Below are 22089 nucleotides of genomic sequence, written 5' to 3'. Positions count from 1 at the left end.
TTCAAACCTACTTTGTTGCTTACTTCAGCGAGTTCCTGCATTCTGCTTTGGAGGTCTTCTGAGTCTTGCGAGAAAATTACTATGTCATCGGCAAAGCGCAGATGACTCAGGTATTCTCCATTTATGGGGATCCCTTTGTCATTCCAGTCAAGTTGCTTGAATAAGTCTTCAAGGGTAGCTGTAAATAGTTTAGGTGAGATTGTATCACCTTGTCGGACTCCTTTGCTGATAGGAAATCTGCGCGATGGTTTATGGAGAATTACAGATGCTGTTGCGCTACTGTATATATTATTGAAAATATTTATATAGCGTCCAGGGATTCCTTGTTTTCTGAGTGCGTCGAGTATTGAACATTTCTTTATCGAATCAAACGCCTTCTCATAGTCTATAAAACCCATGCATAAAACATATGACGTGACAAATAGATTTTACGGCATCGAGTGTAAGCACATTGGCATATACGGGTATCATAGATTCTATGCCCACGCTTCTGTCATAGATTTTTTGACATATTATATTCGTTTATGTGTAAACGGGATGGCATAGATGTGAGCATATACACTAAAACGCACTTATGCCGGCGCTCCATTGGCACGCAAGTCAGACGATTTACAGTCTTCAGTCTTCGGACTTTGTTTTCGCGCGGAGCATCCCAGATCTGCAGACTTTTTAATCCGCAGACCAGGATCGTTGGATTTCAAACACGTTTGATATTTTACTCTTCGAGTTACCAGACGTCTGTCGATCACTATGCAAATTCTGTCAATAATACGTGATCATTTGGACCGGAAAAAAAATTGTAATTGTTTTAAAAATTTTCATTGATTAATTTGTTAATTTACACATTAGAAAATGAGAGATTTGTCAATTAATTTTTTATTTATATTTATAAAATTCATAAAAGAAAACGTAAAACTTATATTGTTTTCACTGTTATATTATTTTATGCAAGTCTACATATAAATAATACAAAATTATAGGATTATCGGAAGACATTACGATAATCGCAACTTTTGACTTTTTTATTCGTTCGTTGATCAGTATCAGAGCATAGACGGACGATTTATTGTCGTCGGACTTTTGGTTCGCCAATGGAGCGCTGGCATTAGCATATAATATGAGACAGATCGTCATTATATATGTTAGTATGTACCTTTGCCCTACATCTTATTTTTTGTTTAAAAAAACCGAGACGTTAAGTAATCACCTTACGCATGAATTTTTGTCTAAGAAAAAGAGACCTCAATTACTTTACGAGTAATTTTTCGAAAATACAGAAAAGTATATTAGTATGTCATTCAACGTGTACTATATTTTTTGCCGATATACTATAATTTTGGAGGCTCGGTACCATAATTCCACTTTGAAAATATGGCAATATTGTCCACTGGCTACGATCACGACCGTACTTTACTTTTGGCCCGCGTACTATGTACAATATAAAACAGGTATAGTATGCTCAAAATACTATACTATTGAATATCGGCAAAATATGAAAAAAGTGCTATAATTTCGATATTTCCTTTCGATAAATTGTTGCAAAGTACTATAATTTCGCAATATAAGAAGATTTTGAGAACTTGGAAAAAATTGCTCGAAAAACTAAACGTAACTGGTTTAAAATGAAATATCTTGAATTTTTCGGTAAGAAATTTTGGTCAGAAGAAGTACGTAAACAAAAGGGGATCTCGGACTCGGAGTTTCTCAAATTCTCCGTTATTTTTTTCTGAGAAACAAAAAACCTATGCATTTTCAACAGATGACAACGCGTACTATATTTTCCTCCCAAATACTATAATTTTGGAGGATCTGTACTATAATTTCACTTTGAAAAGATGGCAACACTGCTGAGTGCTCGTCAGCGTATTATTATCTATGCCTGATGCCTCCATCCGCTTTTTAGTTTTGCCTCGAGTCAATGGAACGCAGTTTTACTTTCGATGCTTTCCTGTCTAGTTTGTGTTATTGTTTCTACGATTGAATTGATTGGTGAGGCTTCTGTTTTTCATAGTATTTCCATACATATCCATTGTTTTTGTGTAAGGTGATGGATTCTGACGAGACTCTTATCAGATAAAGATTATAGCATTTATCCTACCCTGTTGCCGTGTAAAATTGTGCAAGGTTATCTTACTATAGTAAACCTCCACGTGTTTTTGTCTGAATACTCCGTATTTTAACCCTAATTTCGATATAGAGCCGAATATAGGAGATTTCCCATTACTTTCATGCCGAAACACGGTTTTCTCGCCGTTTTTTTTGATAAACTTACTGACGCCACGCCACGAAATCCGCCATTTTGTCTGTAATTTCTTTAGTAAGTACTTACTACATATCGTCATTTTGGTTTAGGTGTGTTAAGATGAAAAACCTAACATAACCTAGTTACTTATTTTTGAGTTACAGTAGATTGTGTTTGGTTTTTCGTCACAAAAGACCGCGATCACACAATGGCTAATGTGACGAGACGTCCCGTTTTCACCGGGATAGTGACACTCCTCTTTCAGGAGCATCCGCCGAGGGTGATGGGCGCGCCGCGTTGGGTTGTCTTTGATGATATATCGTACTGACGTCGCAAATACTTGGGGTGACTTCGTCTGATGCGAGTTGGCGGCCAAAAATGGCGCACCCTGCTCTTCGACTAGCTCAGGTGTCGTGAGAGGAATTCACCCTAGTGAGGGACTGGAGTAGGTGGTGGATGCACTCGTTGATGGTGCTCCACAGTAGGCACTTATGAATAAAACTCGCTATTAATATATTGGTATTTATTGTTTATGGCACAATCCTCCATCAGAGGTCAAGGTCACAGCGAAATGTTTATCATATAAAATAATTTAGAAAATGTCATAAAATTATATATAGTTTATGTTTAATATTTTAGGAACTAACTTATTTAATTAGTCTCTTGGTTGCAGTATTCAGTTTATAGATTTATAGGTATATAATTATTATTAAAGTTAAAACTTCATACTATTTTAATTTGAGAGGTAGATATCTTGATTAAGATTAGAAAAGATTGTACGCGTACCTATATGTTTTATGTTCATCGAGGAACAGCTGATCGTATCGTTGAATACTATTTCACGGTCACCGAGAGTGACGTCGTCGAAGAGTGACGACTGCTTAGGCGCGGAGTGAATTTTGTAGCCGATTACGTCGTAGAAGCAGGAACCGGACGGAACTGATTTGTGCAAAGAAATAGTCCTCTTTTATAGAGGCTCAGAGGGACATCGGGAGAGAGTTTTGCTAGAGAGGGAAAACTCTCTCGTCCCTCTCTACCAAGGAGAAAATACGTGGTTAAAAGCATCGGTTATAAACTTCCGATACGAAGGGTAGGTGATTAGGTGGAGGCTGAGGGCCTGTAGGCATAGAGTGACTTCCATACGCCTACTTCCACCCTTTCTCACAGAAAACACTAAAATAACAGGTGAAGAGCTAAGAGCATAGCTCTAGATGGGGGTTGGCAAATACGCAATGATTTGCTCAGAAAAGATATACATAAGGTAGAATTGATTAATAGATAGTAAATTGGATACTTTTGAGAAAGCTAGAATAATCGGAAATAGAAGATTTCGGTATTTCTAATACTCCGTACAACTTATCTCGCGATGCGCGGACCAATCAGGTACTACTAGGAGGAGTGAAGAGATACATTGCGTGGATTAACATCTTACCTCTCAAACTATTAAGTTCAGTTAGCAAAGTTGATGAAAAGGCTTAATTATTATATTCTAACAATATAAACAATATTTGTCTTATATCTAAGTTTATACAAATCAATAATCGCATTGCAAAAGATCAATATGCAAAGATTTTGATTAATTCGGGATTACGGAATTGTCTCGCTCGCACGTATGTGATTTCACTATGGAGAATTTATCTTGTAGTGTTCTCTTTCACACTCACTAAGCTTTATGCATTGGACAAAAGGTATGAAGAAAATATCGTCCCGAACGCTAACTCTATCTAACACAAAGGGTTATATAGTATTCATTAGAAAAAGAAGTCGCGCGACAATATTCGAGCGAATTTGCATAACGATATCATTTATATGAAAAGTACAGCTTTCACATGATTCTATACAATGATAATTGCATTAAATTTGATCTGCGATTTAAATTGGTAACATAATAAAACATTTTGGATACATATTGACTCGCAATGTATGCGAGCAGGACCTACAAAATTATTCTTAGGTAATGCCTTTCATAATACTTACTTATAATTTATTCATGACCGTTTTAGATCGACTGTCATCATCCACAGCTCACTCTGAGGAGTCAGTAGACTCGTCAGTGTGAACTGCGGGATTTAGTTCGGGGATTTCGTATCGGTTCTGTTGTGGGCAGTTAACGTCGCTTCATTCAGCGAAAGGATTGACTACCAGGCTGAAATATGCGGTTATGTCGTTACGATTCTACTGCTACCAACACCAACTAAAGATCAACGCATTTGTGTTGATGTCAATAGTCCCATTTTCAGGCGGCGTGTCCCGATGTCCCTGAACACAGCTTCGGGACGCCAAAATGTTCCATTTTTGAAAAGAAAGAAACTTGTGACCAAGATCCAGAAATATTTGATGAGTATTCACTTTTTACAACGTTTTTCTTAGCTCGTATTCTTATTTGACCGATGGTTCTTTGCTAGTACAAATCTTGCAATCGATTTTACGATCTTACGATTTTACGATTTAATCGATCCCGACTAGCTACACATTTGAAACTTTTAGAACATATCAGAACACGATGCCAATGCATTTTTTTAATACTTTTAGCCATCTTTAAGTAGAATTGAATTCATTTTCAGTTAATTATGTTTTGTATGAAAAGTTATTTCGACACCATAATTGGTTGGGGTTGGGCTGGAGTCCTAGCAACTAAATTAGTAATATATACGTGTGTTACTGAGGAAATCAATATGACATCAAGTACAAATTTTTTGATCGTTTAAAGCTAGTCAAGTCAAGTTTACATGATTACAAAAATCAAATCAAAATGAAAAGTACTTTAATTATATTGAACTGTACATACTGTACATCCACCATGACCGCGAGGATTAAGCGCTGGTCTATAGTGTCGAGGTTCCCAGGTTCGAATCCTGGGTCTGGCAAGTTCACATATTGTTTTTCAATTTGTGCATGATTCAGAGTATTGTTCTAATACGTTGAGCAAGTGGCTGGCATCCATATCTCGTAAAAATAAAATCTGTTAATACAGACCTCCACTCTGTGGAAGCCCATATGATCCTCTTAGGATCGGACATGGTCCAAAGGGAAAAAAAGAATGTAATTCACGTGGCAGCAAGGCATTTGCTTTATTGAAGCGAATCGAAATGATTCGTGTAACATTGTTGCACTACTTTCTGTTAAACTATTTGCTGGATGGGTTGCACTCTGGTCGATTCCCTTCATTGAAGCACCTTGTGATATACGACATTTTACATTTTGTTGTCAGGTGCGAAAACGAAAAAAGCAGATGGTTTGCCGACACATGAACATGCTACGTACATTTGACCGTGAGAGAAACATTCATTTTATAGATCAGGCCACAAACACTCAAGGATTGGCCTTGTAATTTGTTGATCGTTATGACAAATGCAAAACGAATTAGAAATTGAATTTGTTTAAACTCGAATGGCATATCGGTTGGGATCATCGAAATTCTCGGAATGAGAACTTCCTCACCTAACATTCCTTTGATTATCGTCGCGTGAATCACATTGCCCATGAGTTTTCTCACCAACAAACGCATTCCGTTACATAGTTTTAGTTGGTTCAGATTTCAAAGCATGATGACTACTGAGCCAACCTTCAGTTGCAAATTTTGCAAGCCAGGCAGATCCAATGAGTTTAAAAATTCAATTGGATAGTTGGTTGCTTCGTCTTCGTTTGTTACACAGTCGATAGATTTGAAGGAATGCATTGGACCAACGATTTGATTTTGAATTGTGAAGTTCCACATCTTTGTTCTTTGCCGCAAGAATGCTCGTTCACTGAAGAATGATGTTCGGTAACACTTTGTTAATGAGTTCGTCCTTAGTTGAGACGAAATTGCAAAAATTCAGCGGAAACGAAATCCATCCGTTTGATTCATCGACAGGAACACGGCCGTTACCGATAGTCAGCAATTGCTTGGAGAAATCTTCGGCAGATGGATCGTTTAGCAATACAATTCGCAAGTTTGCCGTCAGCTGAAGTTTCTTCACATAGCGCCACAGAGTCGATGATTTGAGGCAAGCATTTATTTCATCGGCAGCGGTCGATCTTGGAATGATCGGTACTGTTTGGCGGAAATCGCCAGATAGTAGAATCACCGCGCCTCCAAAGTTTTTTTTGAGTCATTACGCAGATCTTTCATAGTTCGGTTAATTGATTTCAATGTGCGTTTGTGCGCCATTGTGCATTTATCCCAGGTGATGATTTTACTTGCTAACAAAACTTTGGCCATTACTGAGTGTTTCGCAATGTTGCATGTCGGTTTTTCAGTCGTTTACAGGTTTAAGGGCAATTCCAACTTTAAATGAGGCATTCGGCATCCTTCTAGCAACGTGGCCGCTATTCCAGAAGAACCAACTGCTACAGCATTTCCGGATCTCGCACGAACAGTAGCCAAAATCAATGACATGAGGAATATCTTCCCAGTTCCACCGGGCACGTCGAGGAAAAATAAGCCACCATTTCCATCATTAATTGCCTTCATTAACGTATCGTACAGATCTTTCTGTTGGGGATTTAACAGTGGTACATTCGTTCGAACTAATTGGTTCAATGCATCTCGATCGTATTCACGTTCACGTTCCAATTCTCGATTGAAAGCGTCGTTCATTCCACGATGTGGCGTTGGCATTCCTAACTTGACTAACAAACTGCCGCACATGGGGCAACAAATGTATTCGATCAAAAGCAAAGCCTGGTTATGTATCTCCTCATTCACCTCGAGATCAGGATTCCCTGAACTGACACGAATTCGATGTAAAATGTCTTCTAACATGTCATCCTTGTACTTGTTCCGCAGTTCAGGTGGATTCGATGGGAAGCATGTCGAATTAATGATAGCAAATAATGTGCGTATCTGATTTAGAGATGCAGAAATAATTGCTTTAGCGATTGTCATATTCCAATGAGTATCATTTTCAAGCAAATCGAGTTGTTGACATGAAGCACGAAATGTTGGGCACACTACACCATTGACAGTTAGACATTTTGACTATCATTCTTTCTTTTGTTTGTTTGTTTCTTGTTTGTTGTTTCTGTCATGTATCAGAGATGGCGTTGTATACGGATTTAAATTGTTTGTGATTTTCTTTTATTTTGGAATGCGCGAGGTTCATCATTCAAATATATCAGTCAAAAGCCGTTCCATACAAAATATATGAGAAAATGAATTTTCGTCATAATTTATTTTTTGCGTGATTTTATCCGATGTTTTAATAATTATTCTGCTATTCGGGGCGGAGACAAATCTAACAAATCAAAGATTATAAAAATCGGTCCAGTCGTTCTTGAGTTATAAATGGTGTAACTAACCCGATGTTTTATATATAGATTACATTACACCACAAAAAGTGTTTGAATGGAACACTGGGAAAGTTTCAACCGAAAGTGGTTGGGTGGAGTTGTTCAAACACTTTCGCGCAAATAATTTGGATCACAAAAATTGTCGTATAATTATTGAATATATTATATGTCTGCCCGGCAGTAATGCACCAGTAGAAAGGGTCTTCTCTCTTATGAATAAGTTGTAGACGAGTGAAAAAACACAGTTGAAAGTAGACGTCCTTAAGGGGGATGCTTATACTATCAGAGGCGAAAAGAGGCACCTAACGGAAAAATACGAAGCTTGCAATTTGAGATTTTTTTTGATAATTTACAATTTCAACTGTAGTAATTAATAAATATGTATCTGAAAACACTAAAAAGATTTTTTATTTTTTTTTTTAAATTTAAAGATAAACTGGCAATTGTAAAAAAATGTAATAAAATGTGAATTCGTTGCAGGGTCAAATCTTATTATTACATTATATTTTATGGCCATATTTATTGTTAAAATTTAGTTTATTAAGTTTTAGATTTTATGTGGTGTAGATTTTTGACTAATTCATCGTTTATAATTTTTTATATATATAGATTTTAAAAAAAATATAATTGTGTATAACTTGAAATCCTTTTTATTTATATCAAATTTTATTTTAGGCATGGTCATAATATTGAAGCTCGAGTTGATATAAATAAAAAGGATTTCAAGTTATACACATTTATATTTTTATAAAAATCGATGTTTTTTAAAATATAAATAAAAAATATTAAAACAATGAATTTATCAAAAATCTACACCACATAAAATCTAAAACTTAATAAACTAAATTTTAATGATAATTATGACCATAAAATATAATGCAATAATAAGATTTGACCCTGCAACGAATTCACATTTTATTACATTTTTTTACAATTGTAAGTTTATCAAGTTTAAAAAAAAATAAAAAATCTTTTTAATGTTTTCGGATACATATTTATTAAATAATACAGTTGAAATTGTAAATTATCAAAAAAAAATCTCAAATTGCAAGCTTCGTATATTTCCGCTAGGTTCTCTGCTGGCATGCGTCTCCCCCTTAAAGCAATTTTAATTATAAAAGTAAATTCTAAAAAATCCTGCCAAGAATTTCATAGTTTTTGAAATCAATACCAGATATACTAAATTTGTTCTTCGGAAAAATATAACATAAATTTTGTGTACTTTTGTGTTCTTTTCATTAATAAATAAAATAATATGTATTACAGTATAACCCCTACTTTACGTTTTTTAAGGAACTGAAAAAAAAAACCTAATATTTCATCTTTCAAGACTATATAAACATTTAAAAGTGTCATCTTGAATATCAGCAAAGCATGTTAAGTTGGTTTTTAAACCCTCCATGAATTTCATTGCTTCTTCTTTTGTTAGGATATCAACCTCTTCTTCATCAGACAGAGCGTCGCTCGCCGACCAATCACCGTGCGCCATTCTAAAGACACGGAGTTTTCCCTCCCAAACACCTTACGCCGTTCGAATGTCACGACCCAATCATTGTCAAGCGCGCGTAACTCGCATATTTTGAATATTTCCGACGTAAATCACGGGAAAGAAAAACGTAAGTGCGGGTATTAAATGTACTGAAATACATCGGGACTGAAAAAATTACACGCAATTGCCGGGAAAACGTGAATTCCGGGCACGAAAAAACGAGGTTATACTATATTTAAAATATGTAGGAACTCGAGCGTTGTATGCGTGTATATTATTTAAAGAAGTTTAATCTGGGTGAAACCATGGTTACAACAGAGGGCAATTTACAGCCTTGTGAATTTTATAAAAGAACTGGAATCAGAGCCAGAGGATTATCGGAATTACTTACGCATGAATAAAGTTATTATGAAAAATTGTTGAAAATGTATGTTACCAAAGATAAAGAAGTTCGACACTGTAATGAGAAAAGCAATAAGTGCAGATGAAAGATTCAAAGTAACATTACGATATCTAGCCACTGGAAGATCTTATGCAGACCTACAATTTCCCTCGGTTACTTCAAAGCAAGCACTATCTAAAATTATACCTGAAACATGTGCTGCTATCTATGGAGACCTGAAAGGAGAATAGCTTAAGGTAAATAATCATTTAATTATCAATATTCAGCTATTAAATCCTTTTTTATTATGTTTTGATTTGACATAACGTCGCTATAGGATTGGTTTGTCGAAATCGACCTTTTAATGCAAATTGATTTTTTGTATCTAAATGGACCAGAACCTGAACCTTTTAGGGTATGGATCTAATAGGTTGATATTAATAAGGTTGGTAAAGGTAAGTAATAAGTTTTTTTAACTTGTAAATAATTTTCTTTTGGCTAGGTAACGCCCACGGTGGCCGCGCGGCATAAGCGTTGGACTATCATGCCGTGGGTCCCAGGTTCGAATCCTGGGTCTGGCAAGTACACGTATTGTTTTTCAATATGTGTGTGAGTCAGGGTATGAACCTAATAGGTTGAGCAAGTGGCTGACATCCATTTCTCGTAAATAACAAAATCTGTTAATACAAACCTCTACTCTGTGGATGCCTATATGATCCTATTAGGATCGGACATGGTCGAATTAAAAAAAAATTCAATTCAAATGGACCAGAATCATCCTTTTCTTTAAATTGCTTTGTAATGAATACAGCATTCATATGCTGCAAAACCAACAATTTAAATACCTCCATGTATTTAAATATAGGATAATGAAATTTGTTTTTGTCTCCTGAACATTTGACTTTTGGTCTATTCGACAAACCAATCCTACAGTGATGATAAATCGCGACATGCTGGCCACCAATAGTTTTATTCATCAACATTGCCGTACTTACATGACGGTGTTATATCCATGCCAGCGTACTTTAGAAGGTATAGGTACTTTTTAAAATGTCTAACAATAAAACACATTTTTACTTTGAAATGTTTATTGTAATTTACAGGAAAGTAATGAAAGACATGACAAAAATTAAAACGGCAGCAGCCGTGTCGTCCGCGTCGAACGAGTTAAGGCATATAATTATAATAATTTATCAAACAATATTAATTTTCAAAAAATAATATATACGTTAGAAAACTAAAACAAATTTAAACACCTATTTGGGTATTTGATTAACGGTACTTGATTTGATTTGTTATTGTATGAAATAATTAATATTCAATATGTTTTAATATCTATGTAGATAACAATAATAAAATTATAGAAATATTGGTATTTTCCATGTGTGTCTCTCATCAGGAGGAATTTCCGTGTAGATACAGGGGTAATTCACATTTTTTTAAAAGAAGCTAGAAAATTTTTCAGTAAGCATTGACCCCAATTATTTTCATAATATAATATTGTTTGATAATTTATATTGTTACATGAGTTGAAAAAAAAAATTACATGTTATCAGGATCAAAGTTATTAACATAGTCAACCGTACAATCATTTTCACTAGTATCACCGTTATTGAATTGTTTGTTGGTGGCTCCACACTTTCTAATAGACAATAACTTGAAGCAGGTCTATCAAGATTACGATTACTATTTGGTGTTGATATAACAGAGTCGAATGTGAGGTTGCCAACTTGTGCATGGAAAAGTAAATCATTTGAGTTTTTATGTAATAATTTACGCATTCTGTTTGCAATATATCGTCACCGTTCAGGCAAGTCACCAACCCAAAAAACGTAATTTCGAGATATTGTAATTTGTAGGTTTGGAGATGAAGAAAATATCAGATTTTAATGTTTTTAAGGTTTTATCTACATTACATAATTTTCTCATGTCTTATAAAAGTTATTTAGGTTATTTTTACTTTTTGATGCTAATTAAATACATCTGGAAAGTTTTGAAGGGGGCAAGATGGCTGAAATGTGGTTTGGTAATTTTTGCCGAGCGATCTTATTATGACAAGCTAAAGTAACTATTCCTGTTTAGTTATTGTTGCCTGTGTCAGACGAGTAGTAGAAATTTTTAAATGACAAATCAGTAAGTCCACCATACATGGTTTAGTGACTTTTGCTTCTATGTTTATAACGAAGGAATTATTTTTTATAGTGTATAATTTCTATCCGCTTATAATTACTTTATTTTATCTACTATAACTAACTAAGATTTTATCGAAAGTCATTCAGTGAAAATCAAATAATGGTGGTGACTTGCATCTTAAAGAATATAATTTTACGTTTCGGGTAACATACTCAACTCAAAACTGCCTTTTTGAGGGTTGGTGACTTTTGCCCGAATGGTGACATATTTATCTAATACATCATAATCGTCTTCGCTTCGAGTAGTTCCGATACTTCGTATTTTATTCAGCCCTGTCACCAGAAAAAGCTCTTTTTGGGTTCTGACGTGGCTGGGGTTGTGTTGACGTGGAGTAGAGGCAGATGGCAAGAACAAGATTTCTTGTTCAGTCTGGTTTCTGTTGTAGTCTGTTTCGTGCAAGATATTACTCTGAAAGAGAAAAAAAAAATATGTTGAAATTATTTGTTTCAGTTCCCAACAACCGAGATGGAATGGAAAGAAAGAAATAGCTAAGGATTTCCAACTAAAATTGAATTTCCCTCATTGTCTTGGCGCTGTCGATGGGAAACATGTGCGAATAATTGCGCCCCCACATTCAGGCTCTGATTATTATTGTTACAAAGACTTGTATATATCCCTGCTCCTGAAAAAACCACCTTGAGCCAAGAGGATTTGCCATATGTTTTCGTGGGTGACAAAGTCTTTTGCTCTGAGAAAAGATTTTTTGAAACCAAAGTTCACTGAACCACAATCACAAAACTTGCATTTGAACTAATTATTGCTGGTAACCCTGTATCATGCCGAAAAAAATGTTAAGATGTAACGGTCGACTGACGCCAAATCCAACAGTGATTACAAACTAACTCCGCCAAATCATGTGATTACAATCAACCTCCAAACGGGTTTTGCATTTTTTATACCGTAAAACAAAAATATTTTACCAATTTATTGTTAAATCATAAAGATTCATACTTTTTAACATATGTGCATTTTTATTTGTTTATTGAAGCATTTAATTTTATTTCCTTAAACAGACATTTGCCAAAATTGGTTGCATGTACATTTGACGTAACTATGTGTCAACTCTATTGGGCTCTGGTACGATGGTGCAATCCAGGCCGTGGTGGTAAGTACATCACTCTCAAGTAGCCAGTAGTTCTCAAGTTTGATTTTTACTCAGCCTGGTACATAATATATGTGAGTTCAAACAAAAGTTACACTGTGAGATTTCCTGGATGCTATATGAATGAGCTATTTATGACTAATATTTTGTCAACACACTTGACTTCTTCTTCTTTCACCCTGTCATGACCCAGCATTGGGGCATAGGGCAAGCACAATTCGCGCCACCTCCCTCGGTCCATCGCCAACTCTTGCGCCTTCCTCCATTCCAGACCTGCAGCGCGTAGGTCGCATTTGTAGCACTACACAACAAACTTGACAAATGCACATAAACCATGCTATGTATTCATTATGCCGGGTCCACACTGGCAACATGTCGCCGGCAACCTCGTTTAATTTTATGATAATTATACTTATTGTAAAATTTAACGAGGTTGCCGGCGACATGTTGCCAGTGTGGACCCGGCATTATGTATATGACATTTTTATTTTGTTAAGCATTTCAAGTTTCATTTTATTTTTTTACTATACCTACTGTTCTACACTTAGCAAGCGGTGTCTCATTATTTTTATAAGCATCTTATTATATTTCTATAAGCTTCCCAATCCTTTTTATTTTAAGGAATTAAATTGTGTGCGCAAATTCGATTATGAGCGCGAAATAGCAGGATTATGTGTATGTTTTGCGCGAAAATGCCAGGTGTCCGAGTGTTTATTGACAATAAATTCTTTTCTTATGCAGATGTCAACAGTGCCGCTTTCCAAAGAGAAACTGCTGTGTCAGCTGTGTAAGAATCCTGCAGTGCTAAATGCCCTGTTGTGTACTGCTCGAATGACTGCCGAGAGAAGACTTTGAGAGGAAGCCATCGCATCTTTTGTGGCAGGTAATTGTAATATGAACATAAATTAATCTGGCCCATTTTACTTTGCTTTTGTTCACAAAAATTGACAATACCAGGAACCTTGAATGTTTCACTGGTTTTGGTCCTTGTATATCAACCTTGGAAGCCGATAATGGTCATCTCGGTTCCCCGATTGGCACTTTTCCTATGAATGTTTGATTCAATGTTTCTACTTGGTGAATGGTTAAAACGACTGCCAATGCCAATATATTATAATAGTAACGGCAACTGAAAATGATGGTCCAGTTGCATACATTACAACAATTCTGTGAGTAGTAAAGAATTAGAAAAGTAGATTCAAAATAAAAATATTTATCCCATAGCATAATGAAACAGAATTTCTCAATGAAATAAACTCAAATTTTTTAGAATAAAACATTCCTCAATTCTCGATTCTCGAGATTTAACAATTATAGTTTGTCAATTTATGACTACGGCCGTATGTTGTAGCTTAACCACTGGGGAATGCTAAAAGAAATGGCGTATTTCAAAAAATCACTACCTTATTCTTATGTCAATAATTATTATAAAGCAATCATTATTCGTAGGATGTTTATCACACTTGAATGATCAAAGACATAGCTTATAATGAGAATCTTTAGAATTAACTTCAAATGTGTTAATCTTGCCCATTTTTTGAATAATAAAATGTCTAATTCTTGTAAAATTAGGGATCACAGAGATTATCAATATAATTTTTTATCGTAAATATTTTACTAAAATTATCTCTTCATAAATTATACTAATGGTTTTATAAATGCGTTTAAAAATTAATAAACGTAAAAAATCTTAACACCACTGCACAGTTATGTACCGAAATATGACTATTCTAAAACATTAGAGCGAGAGGTTTAAAAGAATACTATTTTGTGTAATAAAAATACTTTATGCAGTCATCAAATGTTTAAAATAAATATAAAGGATAATAAGGCTTCAAAATTATATAAATAGATTATCTACAACGTTTAAGGTATGTCCAGGATCATGCTTTGAAAATAGAAAAAAGCTCAATTTTGACCCACACCGATCACATCTGCCCTTAAGGAATATCACAAAATATTGTCCTCACAAAAATATTATAAAAGAAAGTTTCCTTTGCCAGATTTTAGTTTTGTTCGAATTCACGAAACCATCACATGCACAATTCTTCGACTCATTTTTTGGAAGTGTCGAGGTGTTTGTGGGGGGGGGGGGGTGTAAGTTTGACACCCGCCCTAGTTACGCCACTGCTCAATTGCATTGTTGATCCGCACACAATAGAAAAATTAGAGAGAACGTTGGTTCCATATGTTCCGTAATTATGATTTTCAGTATAATATTATAATAATTATGCTGGTTACACATTTTTTTTTATAGATTTGTTTCCCAGTACCATTGACGCACCTCTTCCAGCTGTATCTAAAGCCAATCTTGCTGAAACCAAAGATAAAAATCAGGAAAATCTAAAATTCTCATCTCTGGATAAGTAAGTATTTCAATCAGTACTTTGTTTATAAATTACCTATAAATGTTATGATGAGACAATAAAATATTCACATTTCTGCTTTCTTGTGTGTCTTTTTGGTACTATAGCAACAAAAATAATTACCTCACTCGGTGAGTAAGAATATTGTATCGACACTTGCGAGTATCCTGTTGACTAATTCATTTTGTAAGGACCAGTGGTCTAGCTACCGCATAAGCAACTTACTGTTACTTAGTATGTATGGTTTTTTACGCACAAATTGACACCAGAATTGCTCCGTTCAGATGGGGCATTCTCTCGCTACAGTGGTCTCAGCATTGTAAATCAATTAAAATCACAGGTTCACGGTGTGGCTTCCCCCGCCGTCTAATAGGCGGCCACAGACGTACAGTTTTTGTAACAGGTTGAACATGCCAGTTAATACGTAATGGCGGCCATACAGTTATCTTTAGTAGATGATCTGCTGCACCCATAGACGGACAGTTTTCGACCTGCCAGATGTGTGCCAGATTCAAACTGCCAGCGACCCCCACTCCCGTGTTTTTGTAAAACTGTTGGAATTTCAACTCACCGAAAGTTCATGGGTGACATTAGATGTTGGTAACGTAAAGTAGAATATACCGCGCGATACAACTGCGGCTGGTGTTGCTTGTTATAAAATACAAATTCATTTATTATTAAAAATGTAATAATATTATTATGTACGCGGAGATCGCAAATATTATATTTTATTTATTTTTACGAGATAAAACAAAGTTATAGTTATTTATGTAAACATATTATTTTATACAATATATTATAAATTTTAAAATTTTAGAGAGCATTATTAATTAAGTTATTGTCAATATATAGACTAATAACTCAGTACTCCGTATTACAAATTATTAATTTAAGACGTTCACAACATAAATTAATATACCTAATTGTGAATGACAATGCTGGTAAATCTAAATGAAATTTAAGTATGTATATATTTTAATAATATCATAGTAATTAATTATTATACTGATGATTGATGTAAATATAATTTTGTGGCATGTTTAAATTTATTGTTTATAAAATCAATATTACCGTTTTCTAAAAATATGACCAAATAGATAATTAATAGTGTCCATTAAAGGGAATAATTCACTCAAAAGTAAAATTATATTTTATATTTACACGAATGTGTATAATATTGTTTCGGTGAATCGATAAAATACATAATCCACTAGTGAAATCATGATTTATTTTACCAACGTCATAGGTGTGTATTTAATGTCAATTTGTTTCTAATAAAAACAATAATTATAACCATAATAAATTCAAAGTAAAATTATTCGTGTATCAATATCGTTCAAGTATACCCTACCTAAAACTAATTTAAACAGTACCCCTGTGTAATATCTCCGCGAACCTAACCTCCATAGTTTTTGACATTTGCTCTGCCACAAACAATAACTGTACGTATATGGGCACGTCTGTTGACAGTTCGACAGATTTGAATGGGGTAGTTAAACTGATCTGTGGTGTGTCCACTAACGTACAGTTATTATCTGTGCCATGTTCAACCTGCTACGAAAACTGTTTGTCAGTGGCCGCCTAATGTGGTTAGTGCGATAATATTATATGTAACGCATAAAACCTAAGGACCAACTTATGCCATTATATATTTAGATTAAACGTAATTTAGTATTTATGTGTCGTCTATTTTTTATACCATGCAGTTACTCGTCAATACAATGCATGATTTTCGTAATTTCCGTTTGCATATCGATTGGTAAAAATAATAAAAAGAAAATGGCTATATCGTCTTTATTTTGTAAAACTTTTTTGTAAACAAAAATTAATTTAAATTACTATAGGTAATTCTTTCTCTCTTCAAAATAAAACATTCGCGTGCCATGGAAAATCGTCTCGCATGTTATAGGTTCGCCATCATTGTACTAAATCATATGAAATAGTACAAAACTTCCATTAATTTCAATTTCAAACCATCAGGACCAGATGCATAGATGTCATTGTCAAGTTGACTCACTTGATGGAATGGACATGACGGTGTATGCAATGTGTTTGTTTCTGCGTCGGACATGTCAAAACTGAAAATAGTAATTTACCTTTCTTTTCCTTTAATTAATATTATAATTCTTATAATTTCAGCTCGCAAGGCGACACTGAGAAAATGATATCTAAATACCAAATAATAAAGCAGTCAGAAGAGATGAAAGCACAACCAGAACTCTATGCTATCTTGAGACAGGAAGTCAGAATTATTTCGGCGGCCGGCCCAGCCGAAATTTATTTTCGCTTTATGTCACAGCAAACCGCCATGGATAAACTTTCCAAAGATTTGGAGACATTTTTAAAAGGGACCGAACCAAATATAGAAGCAACGTGGAACGTCGATGACACATGCGCTGCATTTTTAAATACAACTAAAACATGGCACCGAGCTACCATCAAGGAAGTTTTAAGAGATATGGCATCTGTTAGGGTGTTCACTAAAGATACTGCGTTGATTGAGGTCGTTCCTGTTGAAAATCTGCGTGCACTGGAGGATAAAATTGCCAAAATTAAAGATGGCGCTGTAAAACGTTACCTGAGAGGTATTATGTTGAGTGACAGTAGTGACACCCAGTGGCGTAATTACATATTTTACATATTAAGTACATACGACAAGTTTTATATTACAGTTACTGGTCATATAGAAAATGAAAGTGTTCCGGTCGAGTTGTGGGTCCAGCATGTCACTCCGGGAGATGCTGTCACTCCGTATATGAAAAATTGGTTATGTATTAATGATAAAATAATTGAACGAGGATTGATTCCTTCTTTGATGGATGATTGGCTTCCTTCGGAACCGTTGCCGAGCAAAGAATTCATTGGAATGCCGACATTTGTAACGCCGGATTTCATTATCTATCTACATGATACAGCGCTCAGTGCATCTCTGGAATTCGTGAATATGTCAATCACCCATCGTTTTGAAGGCTCTAAGCCTTCCGTTGATAAGTTTTGGCAACGTGGTCAGCTGTGCATCGCAAAGTGGGAAGAGAACGGTAAGTACTACAGAGGAAGAATAAATGAAGTCTTACCCTACAACACCGCGGAAGTGATGTATGTCGATTACGGCAACACGGAACGGTGTGCGATTTCAGCTCTGCATAAAAATATCGTCATGCATCATATCTTTGTGCATGCGACAAAGTGCCGGCTGACAGGACTGACTCCCGTTACAGGACTATGGTCGGAAAAAGCTCTCGATTTAATGCGCGAACTGATCGTTGATCAGCAATGCTTCATAACGGTGCAGGGAGAAGCTGTCGACGGCATCGTACCTATAAAACTTAAAGTGGAAAGTAATTGCGATATAGGCGAAACTTTGGTATCTCTAGGATATGCAACGTATGATAGAATTCCGGAAGAAATAGAAATTTTAAAATGTAAAGAAGAAGTAATTATTGATGACAAGGATAACGATGACATACAACAATTCGTTACTTACCCCATCATTCAGCTCCCGGCGAATTGTCACTTTTACGATTGTAATGTTCTCGATTGTAATGTTCTCAGCAAAGATTGTGTGTTGACGGTTAGAATACTCTACAGCGAAGAGCAGATGGAATCTCATAAGCTCCGCATGGACGAAATAGACGACGAGATGCAGTCGATGGCAGACAGACAGCCCGTGGAGAAATCTATCTTAGAAGGGAAACCTTGCATAGCCCAATTTTCACTCGATAATCTCTGGTACCGGGCCAAGATACTTCAATACGATCCTGTCGATAAGAAGATAAGAGTCAACTATGTGGATTACGGAGACAGCGAAATAATCGCCGCCAAGAATGTCAGAGAGATCAGACCGGATTGGCTGAGAATGCCCACGCAAGTCATTTACGCAAAGCTGAACGGCATTTCGGTAGCAGATGCGGTGGACCTTGGGGATTTGAATCGAAACTTAAGGAAAATATGCAGGAGCCCGCTGTTCGTGCGGATCATCGCGTTTGACGAGGACAACAGTTTGTTCATTGTAGATTTAATCAAAGACATCTCCGAACCGAAGCTTGCTTATCAAAATCTCATTGACAGCCGCATGTTGGTCACTGATGAATGACACATGAGGCCGAAAAATGTGATATGAGAGTTTTGGTCAATGTTTGAGCATTCAGCATTTGACTATTGTTCCTTCATTGTATTTAGCTCATATTTATCTTATAGTATGTTTATCTATAGCTATAATAATTGTATATTATTATTAGTCACTTATTTCCAATATTCGCTACATAAGTATAACTTTTGATTTTTTTTAAGATTTAAGATACTTTTCATTCAGTTTTGTTATAGGAAGTTTTGCGTTATCTTTTCATTTGTTTCTAGTTGGTAATTATTCCTCTGTTTATTTACTTATAGTAAAACCTTGTGACCACGGATAATTCTAAATTCGCATTCAGCATTTGACTATTGTTCCTTCATAGTATTTGGCTCATATTTACCTTATAATATGTTGTATCATTTATCTATAGCTATAATGTTGTTATATAGCTGTAATATTGTTGGTCACTTATTTCCAATATTCGCTACATAAGTTTAACTTTTAATTTTTTTTAAGATACAAGATACTTTTCATTCAGTTTTGTTATAGGAAGTTTTGCGTTATCTTTTCATTTGTTTCTAGTTGGTAATTATTCCTCTGTTTATTTACTTATAGTAAAACCTTGTGACCACGGATAATTCTAAATTCGCATTCAGCATTTGACTATTGTTCCTTCATAGTATTTGGCTCATATTTACCTTATAATATGTTGTATCATTTATCTATAGCTATAATGTTGTTATATAGCTGTAATATTGTTGGTCACTTATTTCCAATATTCGCTACATAAGTTTAACTTAAAATTTTTTTTAAGATATAAGATACTTTTCATTCAGTTTTGTTATAGGAAGCTTTGCGTTATCTTTTCATTTGTTTCTAGTTGGTAATTATTCCTCTGTTTATTTACTTATAGTAAAACCTTGTGACCACGGATAATTCTAAATTCGCATTCAGCATTTGACTATTGTTCCTTCATAGTATTTGGCTCATATTTACCTTATAATATGTTGTATCATTTATCTATAGCTATAATGTTGTTATATAGCTGTAATATTGTTGGTCACTTATTTCCAATATTCGCTACATAAGTTTAACTTTTAATTTTTTTTAAGATATAAGATACTTTTCATTCAGTTTTGTTATAGGAAGCTTTGCGTTATCTTTTCATTTGTTTCTAGTTGGTAATTATTCCTCTGTTTATTTACTTATAGTAAAACCTTGTGACCACGGATAATTCTAAATTCGCATTCAGCATTTGACTATTGTTCCTTCATAGTATTTGGCTCATATTTACCTTATAATATGTTGTATCATTTATCTATAGCTATAATGTTGTTATATAGCTGTAATATTGTTGGTCACTTATTTCCAATATTCGCTACATAAGTTTAACTTTTAATTTTTTTTAAGATATAAGATACTTTTCATTCAGTTTTGTTATAGGAAGCTTTGCGTTATCTTTTCATTTGTTTCTAGTTGGTAATTATTCCTCTGTTTATTTACTTATAGTAAAACCTTGTGACCACGGATAATTCTAAATTCGCATTCAGCATTTGACTATTGTTCCTTCATAGTATTTGGCTCATATTTACCTTATAATATGTTGTATCATTTATCTATAGCTATAATGTTGTTATATAGCTGTAATATTGTTGGTCACTTATTTCCAATATTCGCTACATAAGTTTAACTTTTAATTTTTTTTAAGATATAAGATACTTTTCATTCAGTTTTGTTATAGGAAGTTTTGCGTTATCTTTTCATTTGTTTCTAGTTGGTAATTATTCCTCTGTTTATTTACTTATAGTAAAACTTTGTGAACACGGATAATTCTGAATTCGCATTCAGCATTTGACTATTGTTCCTTCATAGTATTTAGCTCATATTTATCTTATAATATGTTGTATCATTTATCTATAGCTATGATGTTGTTATATAGCTGTAATATTGTTGGTCACTTATTTCCAATATTCGCTACATAAGTTTAACTTTTAATTTTTTTAAGATACTTTTCATTTAGTTTTGTTATAGGAAGTTTTGCGTTATCTTTCATTTGTTTCTAGTTGGTAATTATTCATCTGTCTGTTTATTTACTTATAGTAAAACCTCGTTAATAAGGACACGGATAATTCGAAATTTTCGCAAAAAAAAGTCCCTTGAACATACATTATTTTCATATATGTAACACCATACCTTTAATTCGAATTTCGTAATTTGAAATGATTTCAGAGCCTGGCATACAAAAATATTCAACAAATCGTAATAAAGTACACTATTTCATGAGCCAGTCATTGAAGATTGTGATGGATTTTTCTTATAACATCATAAATTACTTATTTTTAAGAAGGTAATATAAATAATCCTGACATTTTATGACCCATTAACACACACGGAAATATTGTAGGCACATCTATGATCGTAAACAAAATTAATGAAAATCAAAAAAAAAAAAAAATGTTTTCAAAATTTTTATATTTTTCCCTCATTTCATATTTCGTGTGAATTTTTTTCATTTTTCAGTCCCGTGGAATTCGTATTAACGAGGTTTTACTGTACTACTATAACGAAGGTCTCAATAGAAATGTCTTTATAAATAAAAATGTCATGTCAAAAAAATCAATTTGTTTCTTATTTTAGTTTATTTAAGTATTCACACAGGGGGGGGATAGGAATCTGGACCCTTCCTTCCAGGACGGCGATTCCTGAATGAAGCAGTGCAAAACTCGTCACCGAACCGCTTCAATTGAAGCTCGTAAAATTTTTAGTTTTACAGGAGATATTGGGTGTACAGAGCTTCGCGTGAAACGGGTAAACGGCATATAAGTGCGAGTGAGAAAGCATTCAACATGCTTATACCTCATGTCCATGCGTTAGAGTAAGATAGAAAGTAAACATGTCAAACGGCACTATTGTCAAATTAAATAACATTTTTATCCATTTTGGTAATGACTTCATATTTAATCAGTACT

The 22089-nt window shown here is 34.5% G+C and overlaps 1 protein-coding gene across 1 annotated transcript; it reads left to right on the top strand.

The window, feature by feature from the left end:
• Positions 1-1894: 1894 nt before the first annotated feature.
• On the top strand, positions 1895-21540 carry LOC147079431 (tudor domain-containing protein 1-like). Its single transcript, XM_085960368.1, has 7 exons — positions 1895-1989; positions 8946-9644; positions 12031-12685; positions 13424-13565; positions 14940-15048; positions 17188-20330; positions 20928-21540. The coding sequence occupies exon 6, from the start codon at positions 17210-17212 to the stop codon at positions 19139-19141; it is 1932 nt and encodes a 643-aa protein (XP_085816494.1). The 5' UTR covers positions 1895-1989; positions 8946-9644; positions 12031-12685; positions 13424-13565; positions 14940-15048; positions 17188-17209; the 3' UTR covers positions 19142-20330; positions 20928-21540.
• The last annotated feature ends 549 nt before the right edge of the window (positions 21541-22089 follow it).

The sequence above is a fragment of the Rhyacophila brunnea genome, unplaced genomic scaffold (assembly GCF_057557595.1).
Source record: "Rhyacophila brunnea isolate RB1 unplaced genomic scaffold, BYU_Rbru_1.0 scaffold_1, whole genome shotgun sequence".
Taxonomy (NCBI): domain Eukaryota; kingdom Metazoa; phylum Arthropoda; class Insecta; order Trichoptera; family Rhyacophilidae; genus Rhyacophila; species Rhyacophila brunnea.
The sequence above is the reverse complement of the archived record's forward strand: the minus strand, read 5'-3'. Positions and strand labels throughout refer to the sequence as shown.